Here is a 20,125-nt window from a genome sequence, read left to right as displayed (position 1 = left end):
TTCAGATACTTGTTTGTGTGCCGCTTCGTTAGTCGGGCTCGGTTGTTTTTTAGATGCTTCCACATCATTAATTTATAGTGTGCCTACATACCCACATTCGTAGCACTACCGTCATTGTGATTACACTAAATTATTGATAATCACGCACATACATACATACACGCATTCCCAAACTCAACTGCGCATGCACAAATCTTAACTACGTGTCATTAATAACAAGTTTGACTTACTATCTTCAGTTAATCAACTTGAATTTTTTAAGTTTTTCAACCTGCTTCGTATGTTATTAAAGTAGAGAAAAAGCATTCTCATTTTGCATCAAGTGATGAACTACTAAACAGCGTACACGAACTAAAGTTTCGCCTATCGCCATTGTACTTCTTATCATGACTGCATACCATGTTATGCTCTCGGCTCAAAGGAAGAGTACACACGACCCGATCATCCAGCCCTGTCAACCGAAGTTTCGAGCTGAATCTGCAACAAATTTCCATGTGGCGTTTTTTCTGGCTTTTTCTCTCACCCTCACACGTATTCACATTCTATTTTAGGTATTACACGGAGCGAACAACGTGGCCCCAATATTTAGTCATAGTAATCATGCTTCTCTGATGAAAATCCTGAGCGGCAGAAACACTGCCACATGCACCTATTCAACGTAATGCGCTGCTTATCTTCGCAATACGGGCAGTAGTAAGGTGACGTTAATAAGCATTACCTCTAGGGGGTGTGGAGGTCATTGGATTTCTTTTTGCACTTTCCTGTTTGGTTATCCCGTTAAACTGAACGGAAATGGTACTCACGTTAAGTGGTTACGAGCGACCTAAATTTTATCAGCAGCATTATGTAGTTTTCATCCCCACAACCGTTGTTCGATATCCCTACAATCATATTACCACATTCATCATTGAAGTTACTTAGCATTAATATTTACCACTATGTACAGGACACATAATGAACGAAGCAAAGGTGCTTAATCATCAAGTCAGCCAACAGCTGCAGCCAGGCGAGACCCCCAACTACTGAAAACCATCAACTCCACCGCTTCCTCCTCATCCTCTATTTTATCATCTATTTGCTTCTTTTTTTCTCAGCTCATTCATCATCATCGTGTTACTTAATCTTCACTTCAATAACAACCCGGTGCGAATTTCATTCTTTCGGAAATCACCGCGATCGACAAAGATACGTTCACTTTCCTTCTCTCACACAGTCAAAAGCACACAAGCACACGGACCATCACACAAAAAAAATTAAGAAACAAAGAAAGAACCAAAAAAGCTTTTCCTATTATCATTTCGACTAACTTAACCGAACTGTTCTGCTAGATTCCCTAAGCACCAACGAATAGACCCCAATCCATCGGGCGTTACGTGCTCGGTGCTTTCGTTTTTTCTGCAGATACCCATTAACCCGATCAGTTAATCAGTACCCAGTTTTTCCGATAAAGACCAATAACACGTAAGAAAAACTGTTCGGTGCTACTAGCAAGCACAACAAAGCCATTCACTTAAATACCTCTAAGCGTACCCAGGGTTAGAGTATCGTATATCTTCCAAGTACAGCGTGACCCGGAACGACGTCATCGAACAAAATGAGTACGCTCCATCTTTAATCAAATACAAAATCTTTCATTAGTAATCCGCAATAGTATTGGACAATAGTACTCAACAGGCAATAATAAGGCCATTATGTAATCGACCTAGCAAAAAACAGCCGGCCACATGAAGTCCAATGGTGGTGTGTAGAGCGCACAAGCTTTTGGCGCTCTAAGAACATAACCTGAGGGGCTATCGTGGGACCGGTGGCCATGACACCAGCGTTATAGTGGTTATGGCGGTAATGTAGCCGTCTCCACGCATCTGTTACATGTTGAATGCCTGTCACGCATTGTATTGTTGTAGTTACTGCATACCTTCGTCGGTTTCGCTTGTTCATTAAGACGCGGTAAGCCTAAATGTTACAACGGTTTTGCAGTGTTGTCAAATATTGTTGGTGCGGTTGTTTCTGTAGATTGCTTACTGTTGCTGTTAAGGTAACTTTCTGCCATTTGTTATAGGTAGATGTTCGTTGTGCTTGTCCTATATTTATAATATTACGTAGAATTAATTATCTATCTATACTTTGGTGTAATCATGGCAGAGTTTGTTTTCTAAACCCTTAGGGTGGGAATGCTACCGGACTTGAGGTTGTTTTTGGAAAGGCGATATTGAAAAGGGGTGTTCTTCTATTTAGAAGAATTTGCATCCAAGGTGAAGTGCCTGCACCGCATATTCTGCCTCCTAGATGACCCGACTTATTTTGAATGGTCGAGGCGGAAGGCATGATCCGAAAACAATCGGGCAACACTCCTGTTATCATTGTTCTGGGAACAGACGACGCATCACTTTTAAGGCCAATTCAAATGGAGATACCTATTCTTACTATTTAGAGTAAATCTAGGGAGCGGAACTCGCGATGAAGACGCTTGACTTTGGACTCCCGAAAGAGGGCGTTTACCCCTCTCTCTACCACCCTTGAAAAACAACTTCATGTTTAAAGGCATTCTCACCTTGAAGAGAATAAAAGCTCTGCCATAGTTACACCGAAATATATCGCTGGAAGTTATATTCACTCGAAAGGTCAGAGCCCACATTGCTGCTCGATCAAATGTTTCTCTCATCTCTTACACAACTTGGGAACGAACGCGATCGGGCTGTTGGTCGAGCAACTATTGCTGCTTGTCACTATAGCAGACGAAACACAGGTGAACAGGTTGAGGACAGGCATGGAGGCCTACGCACCGTTGACTACGACGGGGGAGGCAGTGGCTGCTTGCGGTTGCGCTGGATCTTGCTGTCCCTGGACGACTTGTCCCGGCACGACGGCCGCTGCGCTTGCATTGGCAGGTACCATTTGTGGAGGTGACGGTGATGCCCCGTTTGATACGTCAGGTAGAGGCCAAAACGTTGGCCGATCGCGCGTCCGCAACTTAACATCATCCCTGAGCTCAAGTTGGGTCGACTCCTTCACCGCCTGAAAAGTGGATTTATCCGATTACAAATTGACAATTCAAATGATCCGAAAATTTCCGATCATAGGAAGCTATTTATAACAACCCATGATAACGCGCGTCAGCCGCGTTATGTTCTTTTATGAAATGACTTTCACTTCCCAAGAAAACGATGCCTAGGTTATGAGTACGCATAATGCCATAATATATGGGTTTCTGTTACCTTTATGAAGAGGCTGATATCTTGGGTGAGAGCCTGTATCCTGTGAAAGCCTGCAATCAGACTTACTGGCAGGAATCCTTCAGGATCCATTTTACGACGAAGGAAGAAATCTCTCTGCAAGTTTTCTTCACTGAAATAGTACTCGACCTGCTTGCGAATGTACTCCTTGAGCGTTGCTTCGTCCACTGAAACCGCACGTGCACCATATCACCAAATAAATTGACTTTAAGAAGTTTGCGACAAAATAATGGGGTTTTTAGTGTAGAGAAAATATAAAGAGTCTGTAGAATAAAGCTTAATAGCTCTCGGAAATACTAATATATATATTAATATTTGATATTATATATATATATATATATATATATATATATATATATATATATATTTTTTTTTTTTTTATACTTGTTCTGTGTACGCTAATCTAATAGAACTATGAAACGATCGGGTCGAACACATGTAGCTACGACACGGAAAAAGAGGTCACAGGTAGGTGAGAGGCATCACGCCCATGATACAAATGGTAGAAGACTATGGAGAATTGATAGAATCATCTGGTTCTGGATATTTAGTGTCTAACCTTATCGACTCTCGTATGACCACCATATCACCGTTAAGCATTAAGCTCATGCACTGAGTATTTTCATCTGTATTACCTAAATATTTTAATTGGTCTTCATGGAAAGACTAATTTTGCGTATACTGGACTGGCGTATATAGGACTGCGTAAACTTAGTTTAACCAAAAAAACAATTTTACCTATATCCGTATTGTTTACTATTCCGATCAACTTTCAGTAGTTTCAGCAGTCGGAAGTACCGAACGTTTAATCTAATATCCGTTAAAAATACCTGCGTAGAGAAAAGACAATGGCTCTTCAAACACGCACAGGTGTTCTTATATTGTTGTCACACACATTTTGTCATTATGGGGGGATAACGTTGTGGCTACTTGCTGCTGGCCAATTAACTGGTTGGATTAGTAATTAGCGGTAAAGCGATGCTACCAAAAGCTCGTAATGTCTGCTACGGAAAAATCTGCTCCAAGCACTCGCGGCCATAGCTTTCTGGTAAAGGCCAGGTAAACATATCCACACATTGTCGTGACCCTTTCTTCCACGTGTGCCGCCAGTACGACGCGGTTGGCAATCCACGAGGCGATAGCAGCCACAGAAAAGCTCAGTCCTTTGTGGTAGCTTTGTCCAACTTTAGATCATCACTTCTCCATTACTGAATAGCCAAGGACTCGAAGCAGCAGCAGCAGCAACGGCCGCACAATAACTTCTGCCAATCTGCCTACGGACGACCCATGTTATAATGTGCTAGTTCGCAACACCAGAACAGTCGCTACAGGTTACATACGCAACACAACATGAACCAGTAATCTTAGCACCAGCATGGTTGCTTTAAGTCAAGCACAGAAGCTCATTTCGATTGGGAGCTTCTTAGCTCTATGAGCTATTTCTGGCAAATTCGCAGGCTAAAACGGTTCTCCACAAAATGTCCTAGATTTCGTCTTCCAGAAGCAAACACACAGCATTGGCACTGGTATTTGCCACAAAAAAAGCTGTCATCTTTATGCCGTCATCTCGTTTTTAATAACGTAAAACAAATACAGAATTCACAGAACTGGTACTCACTGAGATAAGATGCACCGAGAAATCCATATCTTGCACCAGGCACTTGAGCGATTGGCGATGGCGCTGGGCCGTTCGGGGCCGCGGCTCCTCCCGCAACAACAACGGCGCCACCTAGGGGAGCTGCAGCAATGAACTGTCCAGTTGGAGGTGGCGATGGAGTTAAAGGTAAACGCGGAGGTATGATCGGCACCAGGAAACTCGGCGAAACTAAAATTGCAGGACGTTCAGCCAGCAAAAAACGAAACCAAGCGAAGACCGTTCAATAAGGTCCAATTGAGAGTTTGCCACAAGATAATTGATGAAAACAATCATTAGGTTCTCGTCTAGTTACATAACTGATTGACATTTGCTGCATGATACAGAGCCATAATGGCCCTTTCTTTTATCAAAATTACATCGGTTAACGGGAATTTCCTTGCTAGAACACCCACACAACAGCAACGATAACAATTTCTGTTCACGTAGATTGACAGGTCATACCGGACGTGTGGCAGCTGTACGTAACAGCAGTGGTATGAGGTAACCATCGGTTTCGTGCACATATATAGAAAACATTTTAATGGGAACATGTTTACCTTCAAGATTCTCCGCAGGCGACTGTTGTTGGCCTCCGGGAGGAACGATAACGCCTCCTTGAGCGGCGATGGCGGGTCCCCGAACCCATACCCCTTGAGAGGATCTACCGCCTCTGCCACGGCCTCGACCTCGGTAACCTGTCCGAGGACCTGAAACAGCTCCCCGTCCTGACGACTCCCGTTGCTGATTTACGCCAGCCATGTGTCCACCGTTTCCACTGGATCCTCCTCCATTCATCAGATTTCCACCGGTGATAGCCGATCCGAGTGCCGCTTGATTCAAAGATCCAGCACCTGGTAGAGGCGACGCACCGTTCGTTGCTTGCCCTGAAGTCAGCAGTGAAAAAAACGGCGTGCTATTGTGATACTCTGTAGATGAATATCGATAAAAAAGACGCTTGTAAAAAGAGCACGCTTAGTAGCTGCCCTTAACGCTGGGCTAGTAATAATAACCTACACTGAACAGCAAGTGAAGTAAGCAAACAAATCGATAAGTCCCCGCAGTTCTCCATATGAGAAGTCTGAATATATTAATACTTACAGCTACCATGTTGTGGCTGCTGTCGATTATTACTACCGAGGTTAGCACCCGCTTGTTGCTGCGGCTGGGCTTGCGACCCGCTGCTGCTGCTGCTTGACTGGACGCTTCCGGCAACGCCAGACTGGTTTCCTCCGTGACTAAAAGCGGTGCCGTAATTGTTGCCGGCTTGGCTATTTGACTGGTTTTGTGCGGTATTATGATGACCACCGTGAGGGTGATTGTGCGCACTACCGTGGACATTTTTATGTCCCGAACCCATCCCTCGTTCGGTCCTGTCACCCCGTTCGCTTCTGTCACCCCGGTAGCCCCCCTCTCGCCTGGACTCTTTGCCTCCCCGACTTCCACTAACCGGCTCGATAGCCAGAGGCACCCACTTTGGCTTGGCACCTAAAGCAATGACAACAAAAAATGACAGTGAATCGCATGGTCACCTGCTAGTTAGCTACGTTAGAATTACAGAGGAATGCATGAATGGCGATATTTACCAAATATTCTCGTATCATCTATCAGGTAACCTGCCCAAAACTAACCGGCAACAGCTTCGTTGGTCTCAAAATGAAGTGCTCGACGGTAATGCACAACCTCCTCCTTTTGTATCATTCACGGTCCATATCGAAATAGACGGAATCGAGCAGTGACGTCAAATGTTTTCCTAATGATTCCATGTATTTAAATTCGGTTTTGATCGCTTATACTTCCTAAAGAGGGCAGTAGATCACGTAAGGTACCCTGTCCGTCGATACTTTTAATCAACTTACTGATGGCAAGACCCAGTATAATAATGCAAATCACTTGCACAGCTATTGAAAAGCTTCCAGAGCGCTGCTTTCAAGCAAAGAGTAACAAGGATTATTTAACATTAGCTAAATATTGTTCGTATCATACTTAGCACAGCTCAAATGTTTGACATTAATGAAACATCAACTTTTCGTCTTTTACCCTTCCGCTAACTTACCCTTCTTCTTGTTGACAGAAAAGCTGCTATTGTTGCCCCCAGCTCCGTTGTTATTCCCTCCAATGTTGTTGTGACTACTGGCTGAGTTCGCGCTGCTTGCCGAGTTGACGTTGCTTCCAGCAGCGCTAGCTGTGTGCGTCACGTTTCCTCCGTGCGCTGAACCATGGGACGTTCCTCCTCCTTGAAGGCCCTTTGTGTTACTGCCGCCCCCACTAGCACAGCTATTCCGGAGGCCGGCCGAGTCGTGGCTGCTCATATCGTGATCCCCGTTACCCCGATCGCCGCCCCGATCACCTCGATCGGGGGCCTTCTCACTGCGTGACCCTCTGGTCTCCCTGCTGCTTCCCGACTTCGGAGACGCCACAACACTACCGTTTGAAGAGGCAGGATTGCTGCTAAGTGGCTCATCGGCCACGACTTCGCCGAGAGTCGGCCACTCCGACATCGCCGACGTCGAAGTGTTCACGCCCTGCGACACGACCACGCCCCCTCGGCTGCCTCCTGGGCTGCTGCTATGCTGACTGCTCCGATGGACACCAACACTGTTGTCCTCTGAAAACATTCAACGACAAATGCAACCATGAGTTAATCCGAAAAGTGACGACTAAAGAAAATTATAAATATCGTTAGCGGCGCTCCCTCATCAAACCATGCGTCGCGACATCACACAGGTTATTGCACGGACGTCTAGCTTCGACCAGCTTAGTTCAAAGTGGCTTCAGTTACCGAACAGATCCACGAACGAAACGTACAAACAACATCTCATGTATTTTCATCGGATTGTCAATATTATACATTATTTGAGAACAATTCTGAACACGCTTACCCTTTCTACTCATACAGCATTCTCTCCGAGCCATAACGCATTGCTTCTATACATGCGTACCACTAGATTAAGCTCTCAGGTTGATCTGTTGAGTTCTCATGGTATCCGATATCAGTCTGTCATTTGCTCATCTACAAGTTCTGATGACTTTAAGGCCCATGACGAAAACTATCTTGATGAACATGATATGCAATTAGCGATTGACTGCGAAACTAGGCTACCTGTGCCTTGGATTGAGCACAAAAACTACGTATGCTATTTCACTATAATATTTCGTTTTCGAAAGGTAACAATGATCAGAAAGGCTCAATTTTTAACGTACCATAATACGTAGCTGCGGCTGTGCAGTTTTATGTCTTGAGAAGAACAGCTGAGCTAATTAGTTAAATTTATCACGAATCACCAACCTCGTCGTTCAGCAGCTATGACGAGAAAAACATTTTCGTATAAGACCCCTCTACTATAATAAACCGGGCTCAAATCATCGTGATGGCCTGGAACACTAACCATGTAAGCTAGAGGTCTCTAATTGAAGCCATTCGCCTGCACCGGAACACCGAACGAAACCCACACTACTCTTTTGCGTGTACGCAAAAATTAACTTAAACCATCCGAAAACACAACGATGTGCAGCTTGGTATCAGATATTATTTTCTGTTCGGTTTGGCATTTAATTTAAAACGAAAGCTTAGTTCGAAGCTTAAAGATCTGTCGCCAACGTCCAAAGCTACACAAATGTATCTCGAGATATTGTAACAAAGCGAACGTTATTGTTCAGGTCTGCCATGCAAGCCATGTATCTAACGTGCATGTGTTTCAGCTAATATAGCGTATTTCCAATAGGTTCACAGTTACTTTATCGTCATCGTCAGTACAACGAAATAAAACTAACGCTCTGTTTTCGATCTACTTCTGCGACGCGTTAAAAACAGTACCCATTGACATGATCCGTGGACGAAGCAAGAACCACTCTACTACTCTAAAACATAACCATGCTATATATTTCATGGGCTATGAAATTAAATAAAATATCCATTGACACTTCAGCGCGGACGCACGGATCGGCTTGATGCTTCATAGACAACTCAATGACTTCAAGTGTGTAACGCAAACGCCACTCAATCCCTTAACTCACGATTCAAATGACAGCCCTTTCCACCTAAAAACGGACACCCAGCTTAAAGAAAAGAAGATCCCAAATCCTTCAACCATTATAAATTGAAATTTTATCATAATAGTCATGAATCTTTCACATACGTGAGCCACCACGACAAATTAGAGAGCCGTTGCCGTAGAACTTGAAAACGACAACATATTTAAGTCACAAGGTGTACGAGCACCTCTTATTGTTGCCTTCTCCCCATTCTTGTCATAAGCCAGTTTTTGTTTGTTGTCCAAACCAGCACTAGCAGCAGTCTACATATGGACCTGTATATCCGATGCACTGGTAAGCAACTGGAGAACTACTACAGCTTAGGGCGCACTTAACTCCACTCGGTCAGACCGTATGGAAAGCCGAACAGCTTGGCAGCAATAGGCGACAGCAGCGCTGCAGATCCACTCAACCCTAGCGCAACTAGACTTGCTACAGACACGAGTTACCTAGAAGCAACGCCTAAATTCGCATTTGGAGTAGCGACTGTCGTCGTCTCTCCATTAATGGCAACGGCTTTCGCTGCTGCAAAAACTGGCTGCTATGGAGAACAAGCAGGGTTAATGATCGTGGCAAGCGCAATAACAGTACGCAGCCATCTTGATTCTAATTTCTGCTGGAAACACGTTCAACGAGTAACACGACGACACAGGGTACGCCAGCACCTACGGCGAGTGACAAGCTAGCAGTATATCTAGACGAACTGCGCACTACCGCTAGCTTGATCGATCAAACTAGCAGTTCCTTTTCGTTGTTGTAGACCTTGTTCCTTTGTTGTTTTCGTTATCGCTCATTAACATCGACGTTACGCCAGTGCTACTGGTCGTATGTAACAGCTGGACAAGCAGTGCCACCACTACAGCAGAGCAGCTGGTGCTGCACCGCCGCTGTTCTCCTTCGATAGGTCGACGATCAAAACAATTTCAGAGTGCGGAGCCCGCTGGAGACGAACAGGTGGTCCTTCGTGCGGCCATATTGATTTTCCGTGCTTGCCGCACCGACGAGTGCGAGTGCCACACTAGCGAAAACAAGAACTTCTTGCAAGATGGTCAAATCTTTTTTTTGTTGAAGCCGGTAAATGCGAAAATTGTTTAAGTTACAGCCAACCTACAAGCGCGCCAGCAAAATCTCAGACCTTAACGCATCAACGAAATCGCTCTACTTCGGTTGTAAGTCATCCTCTCTCTTGCTTACCATTGATAGTTAAAGCACCCGCATGTAGGCCTCATTGTTATCTGGCTTTAGTCAGTTGAGGTGGCTTTCGGTGGCCGATCAAATCATCATTAGCAGAATTTGCACTAAGTCTAGTTCAGCCCAGGATGGGTACAGGCAAGCCCTGTGGGCAACACCGGCGACCTCTCCCTAGTGCTCGTTGCGCTACTGTCGCTGCCTGAGCGAAGGTCAGGCTTGTTACTCTTAAATGCTAGCGCGTACACTAGAAGAATTAGGTCTGCTCTCTTCTAGCAGCCAACTAGATCCATGTCTCTCCATATGCTCCCTGCATTCCGCCGCGATAGGTTCGTTAACTCTCCTACCATGTTCCACAACCTGCCGATGTGCCTGGCTTGACCTGATCGCCCGTGCCGTATGTATGACCCAAGTGGACAGACGGATGGTCCGATAGGGGCCAGTTAGCCAGATTGGCAGCCCATAGCAATAGATGTTTGTCACAAGTCTTCTTCGTGAGCCGCTGGTGGACCATGATACTGATCGCAGATGCTGTATCCATGACAAGCGGCGTAGTTGTAAAATCAGATATTGTTACCACGCATAAGTTATCTACCGTGGGGCATATTTGGAGCAATTGGAGTCGCCTTCAAATAGTTCGTGGCTTCTGTTTCGGGATATTCGACGGCAGTAATAACACTTATTAGGCAAATTACTTCAATTTGGCAATAAGCATAATTTTTACTGGTGGCCTACTAGAGGGTCCTTATTCTTGCTTTTGGCTTATATAGAAATCCGAGAGATATCAAACACCAATTCGAAAAATTTCATTAAGCTATCAATAGGAAGATGCTTCATGATGCAAAACAACCCGTATGGTGAATGTCAGCAAAACATTACACTTATGGATTACATGATAAGGTTACGAGTGAAAATGGTTCAATGAAACCTCTCCGGTTGAATGCGAGCTTACCGTTAATATTGTAAACATTATCGTGGCTGGCAACTTCAGAATATCCATTACATTCCAACTGAAACCAACATCAACCATAACTGTTACCGATCAACATTAAAAATGAATAAAAATAATCGTTTACAGTCAACTATCGTTGTTCCTCCTTTAGATATTTTGATAATAGCTTCGTTCAATGATGACTAGATTTCAACCAATCAGTCCTCGACAATTTAAATTTAGATACTTTCGTTACTTTTACATGAGGATAATCTTTAGAAATGAAATAATTATCTTTAACTACGAAAAAAATTACCCTAGAAAGGCGTTTGTTCTAAGGTTCGTCTTTCCACGACTTTTAACTCACGTTCGTTGAGACTCGTGCTCATAAAACTACGCCTTCAGTTGTCTCCTGCGCTTATTGTTAGTCATGTAATACATAAATTTTACTTAAAAAAAAACTTACCCTGTTATAATCGCCGGAGATATGGCTGTTCGAGGCAAGGAAAGCTTTCTGAGAGGATGATTTTGCGTCAATCGACTGTAAAGCAGCTGTAAGAAGAAATCGAACGTTTGATTGGAGGCTTATTTTTCGAGCTGAAGACAAATGCTTCTTGACCCATATAACAGCTTCGATACCGTATACCTCTTTTAGGGATGCTTCAGCTCGAAATTCTTAAAGTGTTGTACAGTGCTCTAAATAAGGTCTGCGTAAAATCTATAAATCTTCAGTCGACGATGAAAGCAACAGTGTACAATTTAAATTATCTCACCATAACTGAAATTATAGAATTACTTAGCACTTTGTTAGCTCTCCTCAAAACTAATATACCTAATAGAATTAGCTGACTCCTTCGCTGCTTTTGGCTTTTGATCTAGTTGATACATCGCTCTTCATTTTATCCACGAACATCAAAAACGGAAATCGAAACGTGGCAAAGAACAGCGTATTATCTTGCACCAATGGGCCTGTTTGACACCATAATTTTTAGCATATCCCATCTTAATTAGAAGAGCCGTTGTTGCAAAGTACTGCTCCAAAAGGCTGGCTCGCAGCGTGAAACAAAGTAGGGTTATGGCTACCTGGTTGGTCTCAAACTCAGACTACCTCAGGTGACCCTCAGAGCTTTTACGTACCTCGAGAAAATATTTCAATCTTGTGTTTTGCAGAGGTTGAAACCTTATAGCACTGAACCCCATGAAGATCTTACCTGTAAAATGCTTCAGCATTTTACTTCTTGTTGGTTAGCGTAACCACAAGAAAACATTACCACTGCTAACATTCATACCTACCTATTATTCCCGAATATACAACCTATTTGCAAGCAAATTCACGGTGATGTTCCACGGTAACGGCGGCTGTGTGCTTCATATCATATACAGACATTTGCTAACTTGCTGCCATTATTGGCTCTATCTGATCAAACTGAGTGGTTTTGTTATTGATCAAGACGCATTGCAGTGGATCGCGCGCTTTACACCAATAGCCAGTGCAACGGGCCGCACAAGGAAGATCGTGCATATCCGCGCACACGCTTGTAGAATCTTCAATCAAGCAATGAGAATCGGCGGTAGTGTACTGTATATCAATGGTAATAAGCGGCTTGTCAGATCGCCCGCCCGTAGCCATCGTCCAACTAAACTTGGGTTCAAGTCAAAAGGAGGCGGTCGACCGTCCAGAGCCGATGGCGTATAATAATGCTGGATTTCTTGTCGTTCTACCCCCAACACGATCTCCCTTACACAGCGAGCGCGGCGCCCTCCTGCTAAATCGTCAGAACACAGTATCCGGGGGATACAGGGACGTTATCCGGCCTCATGGCGCTGGTTGGTCCACTACCGTCACGAGGAGAATAGAGAAACCGGTGGGACAATTATCGTCTCACGCTACGTGTGGCAAGTTAAATAATACAAACCAGGCGGCCAAGCAAGCAACAGCCTCAGGGCTGATCAGCCACACATTGTTTCAACTAATCGTGCCAAGAACAGAGGCCGTACCGTCAAATAGGTAACAAAAGCTACAAACAACTACCGCGCAGGATGGTGATGAATCATGGTGCAAAAACACCAGCTTTACGCCAGTATGACAACCTAACATCTTGATCTCCTTAGGTTTCTATATCGTTTACTGTCGCCGTTTCAAAGTACATTAGTATTAGGCAGAAGGGCCGGTGAAGTCACGAAGGTGCAGAGATCTGGTTTGTAAAAAAACCCTGTGGCCTAATATAACGTTATGGGCGCTACTATAATAATCGTTATTGAAATCAAGAGTTATTTACTTTTAGATTAACGCAATAATTTATAACGGCTAATAACTACTGCGAAAATACTTCCAGTGTTGTAGAGCATTTTCCATGTTCTTGGCGTAAATTTCAGCCCACTACTTACAAACTTCCTTAATATTGAAGGCAGGCTGAAAATATGCTTCATTTCAAGATTTCAAGCGACTTGGGTTAGATTAGTTGAGGCGCAAATTCAGTGGCCATCTTTCATGGTTTACGCAGGTTTTCAACATGCTCCACAAAGCCGGCTGCTAAATTAACTTTCAAACATGACTGTGTCATTGCTTTGTTTTTCTGGTTCGTTTACATGTCAAGTTCAAAGAAAGGTCTCTCAACATGGGCGACTTTTGACTATTTCTAGCGATTCACAGTGAACATTAAAGCTGGCGCGACGACTACTCGTCATTCGCTCTGTATAAATATCTCAAGACTATTAATTGCTTGTTATTGAAGTCATAAAATTACCCGCAGTCGTAGTTAACCCGATACGATTATGACCCGTAACCAAGATGTAACAAAAGTTGTGTCACCTCCATATAAACGACTAAATGAAATTGAGTGGGTGCTCACAACACGTCACCATTCTTCAGCTTGCGAGGTTGCCTACGGGCATAATCAAGAGGTTAATCGGTCTATTTCGATAACGATTGCCCAGAAGCATTTGTCAGTAAAATGAATCGTTACAAACAGATGGTTTTGCGTGCCATAACATTTTTCCCAGGGCATTTACGGGCGAAGACCGATGCCCGCTAAGCACAGCGCGTACGATCAAGCTATCATGGTTTCCTTTAATGCAAACATTTCTTACTTATATTAACTAATGGTATGTATACTCATTTCAGCGGATTGCTATTAAATGAAAAAAAAAAATACTTACTAGTAGTTCCCTGATGGCCGCTTGTTTGTTGCTGTTGGTGCGTTGTCGCCGATGCTATTCTTCGATTCGAACCCGTGTTACCGTTGGCATTGTTGTTGATGCCTCCTATCGATTTGTTATTATTATTACTGCTACTCTGATTGCCGTTTCCGCTGTTGTTGTTACTGCTACTGGTACCACTCTGAGGTAAGCTGATATTGACACCGATACTTTGTTGGGCTTCTTGCTGCTGCTGTGACTGATTGATTTGTGGCGGATTTGCACTAGCGCCCGAGGCGGTATTGTTCTCTTTCGAGTTGGCACTCGTAACGGGATGACTGGCGCCGGTTGACGTCGACGCCGTCGAGGCGCCACGCAACGCGTCAGGGAATCCACCGGCACCAACAGCAGCCAAAGGTGTACTATAAATTGCTTGTTGTTGCTGCTGCTGTTGCACCGATTGTTGCGCTGACGACTGTTGCTGCTGCTGCTGCTGCTGCTGCTGTTGCTGCTGCTGCTGTTGCTGCTGCTGTTGGGCTAATTGTTGGCGCTGAGCGATCACTTGAGCGGCGTTGCGGTTCTTGGTCCACGGATTAACAAGTGGTGGGGGTGCACACACGAACGTATGCTGCTGCTGCTGCGGTATCGTCGTCGTGTCGTCATCTGTCCGCAGCTCTTTCCCAGCAGCTGACGTCGTGTTGGAATCTCTGTTGCCAGGATGGCTTTGATGAGATTGCTGATGATAATGGGCATGGTGATGGTGGTCTCGGTTATGGTGGTGATCATTTTTGTTACCTCCTACTGTCTGGTCCCCTCGGTCGCTAGCTTCACTCGCACGAGATGAAGGCCGTTCGGGCCGGTTTCTTCGTCGGTCTTTTCGCTGATTTCCGCCGCCGCCTCCTCCTCCTCCGCCGCCCCCACCGGCGTCGCCGGCGTTGTGCGCCTTACTACCGCCTGACCCCGAGTTACCAGTGTCTTTTCGAGGCGGTTTACCATTCTGATGTTTGTTTGTGCTGCTGCCTGTATTGTTATTATTATTGTTGTTGCTGGCATGCTGATGCTGAGACTGTGTGCCCCCAGCAGGGACCTGAAGCTCTTCAGAGGCCATGGCGGCTACCTTGGTCGTCATGGAGCTTCCGTGGGTTATAAAGCTGTCAGTCTTTCAGTTGCGCTCCAACAGACGCACCACAACTAGAACACGTAGACCAATTTTCAGCACCTTGCGTGTGATGTATATTAATAACAGCCAGTTAAGTCCCTCGTAGACGTTGGCTTTTTTCTTTCTTCCCGAAACGTAACTTAATATCGCCGCAAAATTCACTTTTCAGAGTGAGATTGTACGTCGACGCGTGCGATAACAATATAATGACGGAACGATCGGAGTACTTAGTTTTCTTACTTATGATGAAATGTTCTTCCACGGCGGTTTTACGATGGTAATAGCAGTAGCACTACTACGAAACGGCAATGATCACCAGTACTGTAGAGGAAATGCACTTATGGATTACGATCACAGATAGCAAACAGTATGAGAGATAATGAGAATAGCCGCCCGCTTGTAATTATTCAGCGGGACAAAACAAGAAGGTGTCGAAGAAAGCTTGTGGCTGACAGAAATAGGACCACAGGTTTACGTCGCTGCCTGCGGGAAACGCGACCTGCTGGGTATGTAGACCGTACCTTGTCTCACCAAAAGATTCTACTGTCTCCTTAAATCCCCTTGTACTTGGTTGGACTCGATTTCTTGTTACGCTCGTATTTTCAGCTTTTTTTGTTATTTTTTTATCAGCTTCAAATGAGCTTCCCCTGTTCTCACACGGGGCTTACATGTACTATAATAATTCTTATTTATTATAATTATTTGTATTATTATTATTTTTTTAAGGTTGTACTTCACCGAAAGGATGGCAGTATGGTCACTTGTTGCAACACTTAATGGCGATATTGATATATTCGTTTGACTTGTAATGTTCTTTATACATTCCTTTTCTCGTGACAAACAGCAAATTGTTTCTTTTCTAAAGGAGCCCGTGTATTCGACACCAATAGCCACACGGTTAACGTATATATATATATATATGTGTGTGTGTGTGTGTGTATGTATATATATATATATATATATATATATATATATATATGTATATATCAATTCACACGTAGCGTATGTACGTGTATATAGCCCCCACGGCTAGTCCCTTTCTTCTGCAACTATTTTTTTTCTATCTCTTTATTTGGGTTGCACGGAACCCTTCACTCTTCAAACCGTTCCTTTTTTGAACTACTCCACTCCTTCCGCACCAAGTCTCACACTCTCACGACAATCACAGAACAGCCGCCCTGCGAGGGCATCAGCTCACCTGAAACAATACAAAGCGCAGCACAAACAAAAAACATTAGTTATAGGTCTTATACCTAGCATATTTTTAAATGTGCTTTACAGACATGCGTCTCGAGATAGCACGACACGATAGGAGTAAAAACGAGCCTAACGTAGGACACGTAGTCGCTGATAATAAGTGGCAATATAGTGTATCGTATTCTACATGCTAACAACAACCAACGCCGGGTGACATTTTCCCTCACAACAAACCCCATCTCGTACTGCAGATAGCCGCGCCATGAAAAACAGCTTTTTTGAAACTGTTCTTTGTCTTGCCAACAGGGCGCTCCGTACCGAACACACAATAACCGCCCGTAACTTCTATGTACCTCTACAAATTCATATGAACTTGGCTACCTTCTATCCATCACAAAATGCATACTTTGCAAACAAAAATCATTCGGGCGCCTGTTTCAGCAGGATTACCCTAGCCAATTGATGAACCTAAGAAAAATGTAACCATAATCGATGTGTGTAACTGTTGCAGCGACCAATGGGAAACCCCAGTAGGTAACAATGAAGCTTTACACGTAAGTAGCATAATCAACAACAACGGCAGCCATCGGCGAGCAAGGAGGTCGTAGTATCCTTTACAGATAATCGCCTCCTCCAGGCAGGTCCTTTCCTCCGGAGCTTTCAGTATGTTGCGCGAGAACCCACATCACCATCCGCCACCGTCGACGCGACCATCAGCTACTGCCGTTCTCTATTAAGAGGGCTGAATAACGCAGCACGGCAGTTGCCACTCGATAAAAACATCAATACTGATGCCGGTTACGTAATACTGACTCACATCGGGTAGAGAGAACAAACTGCAGTTGTAACAGCACATGCGTAGCCATCTGTTTCTGCTGGAGGTCAGTAGGATCCACAGCGGCATAGCTACGCTAGCAATAGAAACAGCCATTGGCATTGTCGGCCCCTTGAGGCAAATTGTCCCTGCCGCTGCCTCCACAGCTAGAAGTGCAAATCCGTGCCGATGCTGCTGTTACTAGTCTCTTCTCACAACGAAAGACACAGCAGTTCGAAGCGACCCGCGCAACTACTACTCGCCTACTTTTTCACTTTCTGTTCCTCTCTCGGCCGACGATTATGGTGACGATGATGCTCGTTGTATTGGTGTTAACTCACCCTCGTCGATACATAGGCCGGGCCATGAGGTTGAAAGTACCGAATAGCTAAGAGATCCCAGACATACGCCAAGCACACGACCCCGCTACTCTCCATTCGATGTCAGTATCACTCTTTGAGCGCAGAGATCATAGCGGGTCACATGCATGCAACCAGCGCATCGATAGTCTCTTCTCTGACAGAGTCTGTTTAGCTTGCTGTTTCATGCGGAGAGCCAAAGTATGGCAGAAAGCAACAAGCAAACAGGCGTGCGTCGCACGCTAGGGAGCCGGCAGCGATAGCAACGAGTGACGAAGCAAGCAAAACGCCCAGCAACGCAGGGCATTCATTGCACAACGAACAACAGCAGCACATAACGGCTGGCCATAGAGTCAAGCGGTGGCAAGGACCAAGCGAAAGAACGGTGCTGGCTGTCGTCGTATCGTAAGTTGTCAATGCTGAGTAATAATATAGCAAAGCGCAACTTTGAGAAAAATGACGAAGTCTCCGCAATAGGGTTGAAAACGAGAGGAAAAAAGAAGCAGTAATAGCACCCGAAGACCAGCAGGCTCGCGTAGCCGCACAGCTGGCAAGCACAACGTCCAATAAAATCTAGTGGTACGGCACTTGGCGGCTCGGCGACTTTAGCCAGTTAGAATAAAAAGAACTCTCGCAGATTGCTACTGGCATCGGTACTGCTTCTGCTGCTTCGTATTCGTGTGTTTAAAAGCGTAGCGCCCGTCAGCGGGGCTGATGTTGGTGCCATCTTCCTCCTCGACAAGGAAAAAAAAGCCCATTTTAGGTCTGGATGTCACAGGGAGGCCACTAGTCTGTTACTAGCCAGCCACCACAGAGGCAAACAGGCTTGCACATACTAGTGAAGTAAATGGTAGAAGTACCAGTAGCAATGACCGAAATTGTCGGGAGCTAGAGAAAACCCGAACAGCACACGCAAGTAAAATACTCGGTCGGTTGCCGCTATATTGTTGGCAAGCACAGTGACGACGACGCGCAGATACAGAGCTTCGGGACATATGAACAGTATAAAGTGGCGGTCAATACAAAGGACAAGACCGTGCAGGTTAGCTGAGGGCCAGAACAGAACCGCACAACTTTAGCGTATGCCACTCGAGACTGGTACTCATGAAGAGAGGAAACCAGATCGCTTGTCCTTCCCACCATAGCGATCCCAGTTTCTGCTCACTAATCGACGAAACAGGAGACAATGGGAGAAGATCAGAGGCCACCGAGCTATGGCGTTAACAGCAGTCACTGGTTGTAGAACGAGTGCTGTTAGAGTTTCTGACAGCTCTTCGCATGGTGTGCGGACCACGCACATTCTGGAGGCGGATACTAATTCTAACCGCTGCAGCTATGAGTGCTATTGCTATCACAACTAGCGGTACTATTACGGGAAAATAGCAGGTAACAGAGCGGACAGCTGACCTAAAAGATCTGCTTGTAATACAGTAAGCGATGGATGCAGCATTAGGTGCAAGGCTCGTGTACAAGGCCTGCATCGTATTAAATCCAGAAGTAAGAAAAAAAATGTTTTGCCATTACTGTTGTTTCATTTTTGTCAACAGAAGTTATGACGCCAGATAAATCTCATCTCGCAATGACTTGGAAATTAGCTATACCTGCTAGAAGATATGACATACGTGATAACTGTAATTACTAAATAACTTTCTTGGCTGTATCTTTAACACATTTTTATTTAAACTAATCGAAATTATTTCCAATATCAAAAAATTATTTGGATTCTAGATGTTACAGACAAAAGCCGATAATCCAGATTGTTACCGCAGTGAGGTCCTGCCTATCGAAATCGTTTGTGCTAACTTTTTGCAAAACACAATAGGGAAAACATATATTAAAGGTATGATACTTGCTAATAGCGCTCAAGAACCTCAAGCTACGTCCAGCGGATTATTAAACCCCAGAAGACAGGCACAGAATCGTTTTAATAATGTAAATTGGCAACATTTAGGTCTCCGATTTCTGACACTTGACCTGATCTTTCGCTCTTTTTCATTTGCTCATGTCTCATCATACGGACGCACACCTCGAACGCCCTATTATTTACCACAGAAATACTGTACAGCTTTAATTACCGATTATTAATTCTTTCTCATCAGTTACTGTTCTTTGACCAATATTATATTCCTCATTGTCGTACTCTGCCGACAACGTAAGAGAACAAGACGTCTACATTTATCTGAATCCACAAAAGCACGCTAGGTAACAAGGCACGATGAGAACCATCGACACGCACGTCCGCACACTACATGATGATGAAGCTGATAGCGATGATGAAGCTAATGGCGATGATGACACTCAACGAAACAAGAGATTTCGAATAACTGTACCTATGCAGCCATCATCAATCGAGAGGATCCATAATAATCGGAACAGAAAACAGCGGTGCGCCTTCTGCATCAAATCTGTTTGAAAAGCCAAGTAGAATTTTTAAGCAA

At 44.5% G+C, this 20,125-nt stretch overlaps 1 protein-coding gene across 7 annotated transcripts in view; it reads right to left on the bottom strand.

Annotated features, from left to right (window-relative positions):
* larp (La related protein) overlaps positions 1-20,125 on the bottom strand; it is a 47,448-nt gene that overhangs the window by 13,341 nt on the left and 13,982 nt on the right. For 4 of the 7 annotated variants that reach the window (XM_086984625.1, XM_086984619.1, XM_022788446.2 and 1 more), the window contains exons 2-10: positions 14,180-16,515; positions 11,487-11,572; positions 11,042-11,099; positions 6,923-7,474; positions 5,968-6,354; positions 5,427-5,753; positions 4,852-5,058; positions 3,216-3,400; positions 2,784-3,015 (exon numbers count right to left, since the gene is read on the bottom strand). In XM_086984625.1, coding sequence (XP_086840751.1) covers positions 2,784-3,015; positions 3,216-3,400; positions 4,852-5,058; positions 5,427-5,753; positions 5,968-6,354; positions 6,923-7,474; positions 11,042-11,099; positions 11,487-11,572; positions 14,180-15,287 — 3,142 coding nt within the window. In that variant the 5' untranslated portion in view covers positions 15,288-16,515. Of the gene's footprint in view, positions 1-2,783; positions 3,016-3,215; positions 3,401-4,851; positions 5,059-5,426; positions 5,754-5,967; positions 6,355-6,922; positions 7,475-11,041; positions 11,100-11,486; positions 11,573-14,179; positions 16,516-17,331; positions 17,528-20,125 lie in introns of those variants that run through there. The other 3 variants (XM_086984635.1, XM_022788447.2, XM_086984629.1) reach the window with 2 other exon arrangements.

This window comes from Varroa destructor, unplaced genomic scaffold (genome assembly GCF_002443255.2).
Source record: "Varroa destructor unplaced genomic scaffold, Vdes_3.0 BEIS01000001.1, whole genome shotgun sequence".
Lineage (NCBI taxonomy): Eukaryota > Metazoa > Arthropoda > Arachnida > Mesostigmata > Varroidae > Varroa > Varroa destructor.
Note: the sequence above shows the minus strand (reverse complement) of the source record. Positions and strands in the feature narration are given on the sequence as shown.